Source organism: Aythya ferina, assembly GCF_964211825.1.
Source record: "Aythya ferina genome assembly, chromosome: 1".
In the NCBI taxonomy this organism is placed as follows: domain Eukaryota; kingdom Metazoa; phylum Chordata; class Aves; order Anseriformes; family Anatidae; genus Aythya; species Aythya ferina.
This window is the reverse complement of record NC_140296.1, coordinates 193,849,152-193,862,371: the sequence shown is the minus strand read 5'-3', so window position 1 is coordinate 193,862,371 and position 13,220 is coordinate 193,849,152. Positions and strand designations below refer to the sequence as shown.

The window sequence follows — 13,220 nt, the reverse complement described above, 5'->3', positions numbered from 1 at the left end:
TCATTCCCTTTAGAAAAGGACCCTGAAAAGATATACAGACTCTGCAAAAGCTTGTCGCTATAAGCAGATGTTACAGGCTAGACTGAAGATGGAAAATCACACAAAATAAAAGACCATGGCAGCACTAGACCAAAAAAGAAAAGGAAAAAAGACTCAAACTGGTCAGACAGGAAATTTACACAATCTTAAAAATGTCATCTAATTAGAAGAATAGTGACACACCTTAATTAAATTCAACTATTTGTTGCTAGTGATGACTGCAGCCTAGATTTGAGGACTTCGGAGTTGTCAACCTATGTCAGACCCCATATAAGACTTCATGTCATTTCCCATGAGAGCAGTGATGGACCTCTCCATCAACTGTGCTCATTGTCAGGAAGCCCTGTGATCTACACCCATTCACCATATCATATCATGGATAAGGCTACAGAGAAGCCCAGGCTTCTGAGCAAATTCAGCCCCAGGAGAAAGGTCTGTGGATAGCAGGGATCTAGGCTTCAGCCACCAGAAATCAGCTGGGGGTCTATCTGCATGGCAGCATCTCCAAGGGGAAGACTTGATTGCATTTCTTGTTTGCTTGCACGAGCGAAGGAGAAGAAACCAATAAGAAGATATGAACAACAATAATAGTGGCAAAGAGAGAAAAAAAAGGATTTTATGGAAACAACATGTAATTTTCTATAAAATTCTGCACCCACATAAAGATTAGATGCAAGGACTTGGAAGACCTTACATTCAATCAACTAGCCATTAACTGGCACTATTACAAAGGCAATTTTTTGTAATGGCGAACAATACATTTTCTGCATAATTTCCCTGAAGCACAAGGTGAAAGCACAGATTCCCCCATTATCAGGTAGTCCTGCTCTCTTTAATTATCTACTATGTAAATAAACATGAAAACTGGAGAGAGAAATCTCTCTTATGTCTGAACTCTCTTATTACCCTGTGCATTGCTGCATGACACTTAACAAAAGCTATTTCTAAATGCAGATGTTTTCTGACTGTTACTTGGGACTCCAGTGACACAGAACAAATGCTATCTTGTGGTTACCTGTTTTGGCTTTTCTGTCTTTGGAGACTTTCAGAAAAAATTTCTATGCCTTTGCAAACATACATTCAGAATGTGTATATATCTTCAAGTGTATATTGTCAACAAATTCCTAGATGATGGGACAGCTTATGCCATTCCCTTCAACATGCTAACATCAGCATTTGGGTGGGAGCACATTAAATCAACTTAAATCAACTTGAGTAGTTGAGTTCTGTTAAACTAATTTTTTGTTTGTTTGTTTGTTTTCGTGTTATTTTATTTATTTTTTTCCCTTGCAAGTTAGTTTTAACCTATGTTCATTTCTGGCATGATTCATCATGTAGCCCACCAGTGCTTATATGGGTGTCATCTCTACCTCCAGCCAATGGTGCAGAACAAAAGGGACTGGACATCTTCCAGTGCTGGTGTGCACCAAAGCAAAGTGTTTGTTAAATTATAATGGAAGGAGACCTGGTCCTGGACATGCTCAAGTGGGTGCGGGTGAGTGCGGGGCACAGCTGTGTTTTCTGAGCAGCTTTCCACAGAACCAGAAAGATCATCAGACTGATCTGTTTTCCTCCCTCTACCCTAGGGAAAAAAGGTGTCCAGGAAACTGCTTGCTTTGGCATGAATTTTTGGTGTGTTTTGTTTGTTTTCTGCATACATACTAAATACAGAGGGAAACTTCTTATAAATGTTAATGACTGGGATCTTCACTGAAATGCACTGAAGATTGGCTGATATAAGTGACTGCAGGTGCGTTACGAGGATGCGTGGAAATTTAAGAAATTTATCACAGCTATTAATGATCTGTGAATGAAGACAGACTCAGTGGGACAGATTCCCAATAATCACAAGCATTACAAACAGCAACCTTCAAAAACATCTGAAAATTTCCCATTATCTGTACATAAAGTTTACTGAAAATACTTTTTTTTTTTTTTTTTTCCTCTCCTGGGAATAATCCTAAAAGGTAATATTCCTAAAATGTAATTCTAGTCTTATAACAGAAACTGCAGAGTTGCATTTATATTAACACCTTTAAAATTGTAGTCATGTCCCTATTTATGTCCATTCTGTCAGGATCAATTCAACATTAGGTAACACATTTATCATGCCAAGTAATAAAGTGCTTTCTGACTTGAATTATGAGTACCTATTATATTAGCTTACATTCAATTAATTATGTTGTGCAAGTTCTAATTTCAAAATGAAACCCTTTATCAATGTTCCGTGGCTCATATCACCAAGAAATTAAATGTATCAGTTATCACAGAAGAGACATTCAGGAGGAATTAAAAGAGATGATGTTGTCAGTCATTCCAGTAATGATTTAAAACAAACAAACAAACAAAGAAACAAAACATATTTAATAAAAAACTTCTTGCAAAGTTCTGGGCTAGCAGGGAGTCTTTAGCAGATGTCCCTCTGCAACATCTCTGACGCTATGCATCATTCCAGGGTTTTGCCAATGGTAAATTCTCACTAACAGACAGGGACAGTTGGTATTAAACAACCTCTGCCTGCAGAAACAGACAGCTACAGGGAGCCAGAAGAGGAGAGGGAGGTCAAGGAAGTAAACCAGTAGCTGTCACAGTGGTTGATATCATACGTTTGACAAATTCAAACTCCCCTTCACTTAGTATTTCAAGCAATAATGTGGTAATAGGAGCCATGAACAGGAACAGAGATTTCAAGAGTCATCTCAACAGTGGGACTAAAAAATGCATGAAGGTTGGAAAAGTGAAACAGGTTTTAAAAGTTGTGATAGGAAGAGATACATTGTGTAATTGATGAAAGATGGCTACAAATCAGGATCAAGTAGGCTCAAAGAAAATTGGAATTAAAACCTTTGTCCATAACCAAAAATAAAACTAGGTCAAATCTGTGGGAAGAACACTGTCCTGTGCTCACCCAAAATGGTAAACCCCTCACACGTTCCTTCATAAGAATTTGATTTTTTCTGCAACAATGCCATAATATTTATAAACACTTTCTTTATTAGGCTGCTGGCTGTTTATAAGCATGGTGATTTTTGCAGCTGATTATTTAATCATGCCGCTTAGGCATCATAATACATTTTTTCCAAATTCCTGATGCTGCGATACTGCTATTTTATCATGTGGCAATGAAAGTACAGTCCAATGCTGGATTTTGAAGCCAATTTGTGATTAATAGGGGTAGGCTAAATTATATGTCAGCAGGAAGAAGACAACTAATTAACAACATTTTAAACCCCTCATACCTGGGACCCTTGGTAAATAGGAGTGTTACCTATGCTCAAGACCACAACCAAAAATGAGCTAAAAATATGTGGGAAAAGTGTCCCAGTGGTGTGACTTCATTTTTGCACAGGACATATAACAATGCATCTCTTCTCAAGGCAGTTAATGAAGCACAGCACATTCGGATAGCATTCAGAGTAACAGAGAGGCAATTTAGCATCACTGTCAGGATTCCCCTGCTGGAGCTGGCTGTGAGGGAAATGACTGAAATTCTTCTTTATCCATAAAACCTATGAATTACTTTTAAAGCTGTTTATGACTTTCAGTAAACCATACCAGCAATATCTACATTGCATTTGTGCAATTTTGATCTCAGCTAAAGATGTAAAATTAACCCTGTTAAAAGAATTGTCAGTGTCTCAAATGATGAGAAGATTACTGGCCAAAACCACTTCTGTTTTATGGCCCTCTTCCATGTACCCTCTTCAAATAGCTCTCATCAGCATCTCCCTCCATTCAGAATACAGTTGAAAACATGAAAATTAATTTTGAATTACACAGGCTTTGAGCTGGTCTTGTAATTTTTCAGTTCTTTCCAAAACTCCCATTTATGTACATCATTGTAGCTATCTGCCAGTGTCAGCTGCAGCATGTGGGCATTGGTTATATATCTTTCAATTCATTTCCCCCACCCAGATGATCCCAAGTTAATGCAAATTGCACCATGTCGTTTCTTACAGCAATTTTATGACCAAACTACACCCCAATGAAATTAATTCTGTCACCTTCATCGTGACTCAATTTGTTACATACACTTTCCCGAGACTGGCAGGTGCTTGCTCCAGGCTGCATTTAAGTCTGTAAGATGCATTATTCACAAGTGATGTTTTACAACCAAATTAACAATTGTCAACAGCAACAAGAAAAAAAAAAGAAAAAGGACACAGCTAATAAAATAAGAGAAGAAAAATGAACATTTGAAATTGAATTATCTGAAATAAAGACATTTCATTGTCTGAAATAAAGACAATTATGCCAGTTTGAAAACATAGTTCTATTTTCTTGCCTTTTCTGCCTTTAACAGATATTTTAAATAACCTAGGTATACACCAGATCAAGAGTTTTTTCTTTGCAACAAATGTTGGTTATTATCTAGTTTTTGAAACATTGGGGTGTTCCTGGGGTGCTCTTCCATGGCATTATCACTTTGCTTAAGAGCCTGTCTACTGAACACCAAACTTGCAAAGCACTCACCAGCTCTCGGGGACCATATGGCTCACAGAAAGTGACAGCGCTGCCGTGCATAATCACACCACACTGCTCTCCAACCTCACAGTTTCTGCATTCAGACCTGCAGGAAGAACAGAACACGTTCGAAATGGAAATTAGAAACCTCATGTTGGAGACTGCATCAGGTTTAAAGACTGTAAAATAAGAGTGTTACAGTTTGGTGCTCAAACTAAACGTAAAGGTTGAGCATTGGCACGTACAATGTGCTAGAGCTGCCTCTCAAGAAAGGACCTTGTGGGTAGGTATTTGCTCTCTGCACGCTGTTACCTCCCCACTCCCCCTCCTCTTCCCCCCCCCCAAAAGGAGCGTCTCTTATCGGCTGCAAAATGTCACACAACAGGCAGAGCTTTTACATATATAATTTATCCCAAAATTACTGTTCTTCCAAAATCCTTACTGCATGTTTGTTATACTAGGTGCAAGCCTACTACTGCAGAATTACCATGTCTTGAACAGGACAGTTCAAGGAAAGTGGGATCAGCCTGGGGGCACAAAACAGTGGGGATGAGTGATTTTATGACACCACCTAAGATCACGGGGAAGGAAGGAATTCAGAAATGTTCCAGGTGTTACAGAAATGTTACAAAGCTCCTTGAAGCATGTGTGCCTGAGCCATTAGTGTCAGGGTCTGACATCATCTTTGTCATCTCCTCCAGTTCTCCTGCATCACTTCTTGATAACCTTGGATCCACCACCTTTCCATCAGCAGTGGCAGAAACCTCATTCATGAAAATGAACAGAGTAAGCAGCTCAGGTTTGGAGAGAAAACTGTTAAACTCCACATCACTCAGGGTCAGTCTGCCTTCAGTCCCTTATTGCCCTCATGCACCATGGATGGGGGCTGCGAGACCCAGCACAGAGCTCAGCCTTTGGGCACCTCATTGAGCTCCTCCAAACAAGAACATCACACTTCCTCCAGAGAAGAACAGGAACAGGCATTGCAGAAAATTTGTAAGCCTTGCTCCTCTCTGGCTTCAGGGTTGTCTATTCCCAAGCTCAGGCACGGGGTTGGAATGGAGTGGGGAGGCGACACTGTGACAGGCAGGACTGATGGCAGTTTGACATCTGCCATCCAGGCAAGGAGACCCATCTTCCTGGAGGACTCTGGCCCCTACAGAGGAGATGGTCCCTGCTCGCTTGCAGGCTGCAAACCTGAAAGTGTGCACCAAGCAGCTCCTACAGCCCAGTTGCTCTAACATGTTTCTTGCTGCTGCTTTCTATTCATAATTGTCATATCCTCTATTCCTAGTAACAGAGGGATGTGAGACTTTTCACCTTTTAGGGGAATAAGTATGCAGAAAATCTCAGAGAGGCTGGTAATTGTTGCTGAATTTAATATGAAGGACTTTACACGCAGCCTGACTGAGGAGCAGAGGAAGGGCCCTCTCTCTCAAGGACTGAAGTATTGGTTTTTGGCTTGAGCCACGACAAACAGCCCTCACCAAACTGCCTCAGATAGGGCTGACCAACACTGTCTTCAGACATCCCAAGCTCACCTTTAACATCAGATGTAATGACATTGCAAGCAATGGTGAACTCACTTGAACCCTCTTATTTTTTTCTGATTTCTCTCTGTACTTTTATAATTGGTATTTTTAGAGTCTGAAGTGCAATGAGACATATAAGGGTAGTTTAGACCATTTTTTCTTTGCTTTCTCTCACACAAAATGCCTCAAGCTTGGCCACCTTTTCTAATGTAGAGTGCCACCAAAATAAATGTTCCCACATAGAGTCCAGATACAGTTTAGCAGTTTGCAAAAAGTTTGCGTTTATTTTCTCTTTAATTCTCCAGCTAATTTCTGGATGGAAGATCTTCACAGAATCTCAATGGAAATCAGATAGAAAGGGTGAAAACCCAAGAAAACAGGGACTTGCTGTCAAAATATGTGCTCATAGAATCACAGAATCATAGAATCACAGAATCATAGAATCACAGAATGGATTGGGTTGGAAGGGACATTAAATATCACCCAGTTCCAACCCCCTGCCATGGGCAGAGACATCTCCCACCAGCCCAGGTTGCCCAAAGCCCCATCCAGCCTGGCCTTGAACACCTCCAGGGGTGGGGCATCCACAGCTTCTCTGGGCAGCCTGTGCCAGTGCCTCACCACTCTGAGTAAATAATTTCTTCCTAACATCTCATATAATAATTCTACTTTCTTTAAGTTTAAAGCCATTATTACAATTCCTTCTCCTCAGAGCTGCTCTCAATCTATTCTCCACCCAGCCTGTGTTTGTATTTGGGATTTCCCTGGCCCAGCTGCAGGACCTTGCACTTGGCCTTGTTGAACATCATGAGCTTTTTACAGACTCATCTCAAGCCTGAATCTTACTTGAATCCTATACAAATTTCCTTGATTTTTTCACTTCTTTTCCTAGGTTATGATGCTTACTTGTCTTTTTGTTAATAGGTGCTGTGCTAAATCTCTGCAAGTCTTTCTGTAAACAGCTTGCAAAGGGATATTTCTATTCCTGCGTGTCCCAAAACCATCAGCGCATCATGAGCATGGATGGGCAAATGAAATCTCTGGCTCGAACAGACCAGTAGCATTGTCAAAGTGTAACATTGCCCATGGAGCTGGAGCAGCATTTCCCCACGGGATCTGGGGAAAGAAGAATGGGCTGCTGCAAACCCTGGTAGTGTTTAGAAATAACATTTGACTAATTTTTTAAAATACACATTTAACTAAATGAAGCTATTTTCTGGTCTGTTCTCACAGCAAACTGCAGTTCATTGACACTCTGTTGGGGGACCTTCCCAGAGTAGCAAAAGAGGGGTAACTTTATGCAGAAAGGGTTAACTCTGCACAGAGTACAATGCCCTGCACAATACCCTGTCTGAGTGCTAAGCTTTCCTGAGGAATAGATGTTACACTTTCAGATACATAGATGTAGTGAATAATTGATTGCATTTGTTATTTTGGGTCTTTTCAGCTTGTCCAGGGTCAGTTTAGTGCAGGGCTGGCTTTCCTATGCCTATGTCCATTAGAGAAGTCAAAGATGAATGTCTCTTTTCCACTTAATAAATTGCTTCCTTAATCTGAGATTTGATTAAGCTTAGTTTCATTTCCAGTTCCAAAAACAAAGTTATATTTAAAAAATCCTTGAAGTTTTTTCTTGCATGACTATATTATTAAAGTAATTCAGCAAATCACACTGATAGCATATAGTATTTTGGATTTAAGTAGCAAAATTAAATCCTCTAATAAAGTAATGTAGTTCCTATTGATTTCAATGAATTAATATTTATTTATAGAAGCTGTAGTTGGCCCATAATTTTATTTTTCAATATAGCTCCGGGACAGAACATGTGAGTGAACCAAAGTGTACTTTAGGAGAAAACACAGAAACAATGTTTATGGAGTATTTGTGTTGTCATTGCTTAAGTTTCACTTGATCTCTGAATTCTGGTAGCTGAAGAACATGGGAACAGAGGCAAGAAAAATACCTGGAATTCTAAAGTATCCTGGCTGTTTCTGAGCATTATTTTCATTATCTGCCCCTACATTTTGGGGGTTTATAGTGGAGCAACTGCCTGAAATCTTGATATATGCAGACAGAGACATATATAGCAGGAAAACTGCCTATGAAAACTAAGTAGGGAACTCTTATGCCCTCATGAAAGGACAGACTTAATCCAAGGGATAACTTTAAGTTTTTACTCGTTGTATTTCAGTAAATATACAGTGATTTGTTTGTTCATCTGTTCTACTTCTGTAACGTGGTCTATGAAATATGGAGAAGTGTTTGGAAGTCTAGAAATGCTGTCCTTCTAATACAGCTCTTTCATCATTACTCATCTTCTCTAGGATGACTCCTCTCATCAGAAATTGGATGGCTGTTGGTAATCCTGATTCAAACCTTTGCGCTCTCTCTGAAATATATCACTTCTGACAATAAATTGCTCGGTAGCTTGACAGAAGTGTATGAAGAGTAAGAAAACTGATCTGCTGTTCCTCAGACCACTGTCATCATATTAAGTGCTTAGAAATGATCCAATTTGCTTCTCTCCAGGTGCAGACAGTAAGGTTAACTTCTTTACCATTCTTATAACCAGGAGACAATATTAATCGCTCTGTCTAGGTGTAGCTTTTTACATTACCTTTCTCACCTGCCTGGTCTAAAATCTTAGCACATTAAAATCATTTCAGTCTTCTCTTCACTGCTCATTTTCATTGCCACTGTTGGCGTTTGTCATATTCATCTAGATGCCTTCTCTATAGACCTGCCATCACTCTCATCCCCGGCCTAGAGAGTCCCACCTCTCTCAGTTATTGTTCTTCACTTTGCTGAAGGGGAAACATCTGCTGTTTCCTCATTGCTATTTGTCATCTCGTTTCCCTCTACAATACCTGAGTTTGTGGACATTATATTGACTGATGTCTTTTGTGATGTCTGGACTATAAAGAAGATAAACATCTCAAACTGCCAAGAGATTTTAAAACATAAATCTTTCTGAAGTTTAATCCCACAGTTTTACTGCAATTTCAAAACCACTTTAGGACCTCTCTCTCCTGTCACAAAGCTTTCCTCCACCTCTTTGCCACTGGAAATATCACTGTCATTTCTCATGTACTATGAATAAGTGATGGAGCCTGTTTCTTATTGATTGATTTTACTTGCTCAGCTTTTCTTCATGTCATCTTTGAAGAGTCTATCTTTTGTAAGTGATTGCTGTTTGAAGTGCCAATGGGCTTTGAGATGAAACATTGGAGCAGGTTGGGAAGGAGAGTTTAGCCAGCTACAGCTTCCATACAGTGTTTTTCTTTATTAAATTTATGGAATCCCCTGTTGTCTTCATCCCTACTGTTAAAACTGTGTTTTATCCATGTATTAATATGTATTAATGCCAGCATCTCTACTAATATATGCATTTGCTTCATTCACACCTCCCCTCCGCCTTCCCCCCGCTTTTTTGTCCCAAGATTAAGTCATTTACCATTAGGATATATATACATATATATATATAGTTTTATATATATATATATATATTATTTTTTTTCTAGATTTGTTCTTGTTGGACTGTTTTAGTTGTTATATAGCAACATTTTTATACTCTACCATGAGAAGAGTTACATGGAGGTTATGAGGTTACATGGAGGCAAAATGATCACAGAAGCAGGTGCCCAATGAACTAGACAGTCTTCCAGACACCACCTATACTGGGCTTTTACTCATTCAGCCACCACCTGGACTTTTCTCTTGCAAGACACAGACCACGTGTTCCAGAAAGTTTGAACAAGATGCACAAAAACTTGCTTCTCTTCTGCTACAACAAAGTATTCATCAGAAGTATCAACCAGAACCTCAAAAAGCAAACAACCTTTCCAGAAATTGGAAACATGCAGTTCTGCCTTCAAAAGGTTCTGATTAAGCCTTTCCTCCCCTAAAGGATTGAAAACTGAGGCTTCCCCGTGCATGGGCTCCCTGTGTTTATGTTTACATGATGCAGATTTCCTTTCCCTACAAAGAAAACCAATTACTTTCACGGTTTTTGAGCTTTCTGAACTAACACACTCCTGCCAGTTTTCAGCAAGTCCTATGGACCAGAAAACACCTGTGCTATTAAACTTTTCATTGAAAAATACAATAAACATTACTGTCTAATTAGTTCTGCAAGTCAGCTGTGAACTCTTCATGGCTGTCAGTGGTATGTTGACCACAGAGTGGGATTCACTTAACTACCTTAACTTACACACCGAATACATATTAGGCATGGAAAGAGAGATGTTAATTTACGAATCCATGAGTCATATTTATTTCAGAAGGGAGATCTTTGTAAAGCATGTAGCAAATGAGTTGAGAGAAATGAGGAAATCTTTGCTTAAATAAACAGGTGTGTGTCTGTGGGTTAACAGCTTTTAAAAATAGTCACTTTCTGACATTATTGCTTGTTGGAAGACAGCAATATAAAAATTAGTTGGACACACTACACAAGGAAATCTCCATGGTGGTTGAGTCCCAAGAAAATGGAAGAGATAAGATGTGCTACAGTTCCTTCGTTCCCAGAACAGAAGTTCTCCCTGCTTCTTGCTTCACCTGTTGTCTCCTCTCCTGCTGCCTCCTCCCTTCCTCTTTCTGTACTACTTCAACAGCTTTTCCTGTCTTCTCTCACTAACCAAACTGTGATTTGGTCAGGAACCCATTCCCAGATGCTCTGATTATTGTGTTTACAAAGAGCCCCATCCCATCCCTTCCTTTCTCCTCCTCTCACAGCTCCAGAAACACCCGTGGCCACCCCTTCCCTCCTCCTGAGTCTCTGAAGAAACAGATGGTTGCTGGCTGGGATGTGTCTTTTAATTCATTTAAAAGACCAGAAATCCATAAAAAACAGGCAGACACTCTCAAAATCATACAGTGCCCCTGTGCAAAATAGTTATTTGATGTGGGGCCTCTTCCAGCGATGGAGTGGCACACCAGCTCTGCTGGGACTCATAAAATTAGACACACACACAACCTATAAAAGGCTTTGCTTGTGCAATTGGACTGCACATCTCTGTCCAGAGTTGCACATGCCAGAGAGTAGATCAGGAGGAGGGGAAAAATGCTAATCACACCCAAGCCACTGCTGCATAGTATCTGGGAAGAAAAGGCCATAGGAAAGTATTAACACCTCTCTTTTCATCTTTACACAAATAATGGCTTCAGAAATTATTAGAGGGGCTTAGTCTAACTGGCCCCTGGTGACAAGGCACCACTGGAGTGTTGGTGCACAAGGCAGCTGCTACCACACTCCGAGCACAGCAGACCAGGGCCAGAGCAGGGCTGGGAATCCTGCTCCAGCAGTTACTGCAATTGTTTGTGATAAAGATGGGATTTTAGCAGCTGCCAGGGGAAAAATGCAATTTTAGGATGGATGGCGTAAACTGTTAATAATCCCTGATTTAACTCCCACCAGACAGTCAAATGAAAATGAGCTTTCTGCCACTAAGCAGCTCTTCACTGGAGGGAGAGCTACTGTAGAAATCCTTTATGCAGAAAAGCTCATGACACCTCATTATAGTTTTCTTTTATTTGTGCTCCACTTCCATTTAGCATTGCTGAAGATGTTGGCTTTCTGGTGTCATTACAGGGATATCAAGGCATCTGTCACAGGACTGCAGTGAGTTTTAGGACTTTCTCCCAGCACACAGCTCTGTGCACTCACCCACCAGCCAAGGTGGGTCAAGGTTATTCCATGGGGAGCACATCCAAATCTCAGGAACAAAAGGACCAGGAGACTGGGGCCTCTTTTAGTCTGAAATTTCTCTACTGAGATTTCTGAAAAGCAAGGGTGAATTTAAAGATAAGAGAGCAATGGATAAATAAATTATGGAGGCTCCCAACAGACAGGCCCTCTGTGAGTTATGAGACATCTGCAGGGAAATAATGCCTCCTCTCATTTCCTTCCACTCAAGTCCATTTAACACACTGCTGTTAAAGCTATCTACCTTGGCAGCTATTCTGTAACCCATTAAAAGTCCTTGATCTATTCATTCCCACAAAGAAACATTTTTTTTTTGTTGCTATTTTTCTTTTTTCCTTTTTTTTTTTTTTTTTAATATTATAGCATTCCAAGTCCCTAATGCATCTGTCCAGAAAAAAAAAAAAAAATCATTTAAAGAGATAATGTAAAAGGAACAAAAGGAGGAAAAATACTAGGCATATACTAAAAAGTAATTCAATAAGTATGTGTAAAAGAAAAATATCTGTAGCATTCCACAAACCGTAATCTTTTTACATAAGTTGGTGAAACCATGAAAGACATGCAAAGATGGAAAACTGTGAGACCTTAATAAAAAAGAAAGCAAAGTTAGATTTCAAAGAATATATGTAATCCTAACTAACAAATGGTAGCTGCTACAAAGCTTGTTTTATCTGAAAAAACTAAACTAACCCATTAAAATATTTCTATGTTGTATGAATGAAATCAATCCAATTAGTTATATTTATGAATTAGGATTGGAGGGAATAAAATAAAAATAAAAATAAAATAAAAAACAGTAACAACGTCATATTAAAAAAGTGACCCCAACCTTTAAAACCTTATGTTAAGACCAATAGATGTGTTTATCTGGCTACAAAATGATCATTAGACATATTAACTATGTAGTGTAAAATCAGTTCTGCACTACAAGAGACTTGTAACTTCTTCCTTTAATAAGTACACATATACCATACAAAATGGTACTCTGTCACTATGATGGTGCACTTGAGCATGTACTGCTTAAGAAATAATAACAACCTGTCCTTGCTGTTTCAAACATAAATTGTGATAATGTATATGACCCTGCTCAGGAATCCTGTTAAATGATAAAAAATAGGAATTAGGAACTACAGTACAGTACCAGAAAGGCAAGAGCTTTCCCTTCCTATGCAATACAAAAGATAAGGAAATTCTTGCCTTCCATGAAAAAAAGAAAAGAAAAAATAGTTAGCTTCACCAGAAATATGTACTTCATGAACAGGAAATGAAAATATAATTGAAAAACAAAGTTTAAATATTGAAATTCAGCACCTTTTCAATGAAAAGCTTTGATCTGAAGAAATCAATATTTTCACACAAAAATATTGAGTGAGTTCAGCTCTACTTCTTTCTATTTTTGGATTAATTCAAAATTTGAAGTCAACATGAATTTGCCACTCATGTTAATGGGCTTAGAATTTCTTGTTCAATCATTAATCAATGAATT

The 13,220-nt window shown here is 39.1% G+C and overlaps 1 protein-coding gene across 2 annotated transcripts in view; it reads right to left on the bottom strand.

The window, feature by feature from the left end:
- The window catches only part of RELN (reelin), a 288,077-nt gene that overhangs the window by 147,917 nt on the left and 126,940 nt on the right, over nucleotides 1-13,220 (bottom strand). For both annotated transcript variants that reach the window (XM_084506953.1, XM_084506952.1), the window contains exon 7: nucleotides 4,513-4,609. In XM_084506953.1, coding sequence (XP_084363079.1) covers nucleotides 4,513-4,609 — 97 coding nt within the window. The remainder of the gene's footprint in view (nucleotides 1-4,512; nucleotides 4,610-13,220) is intronic.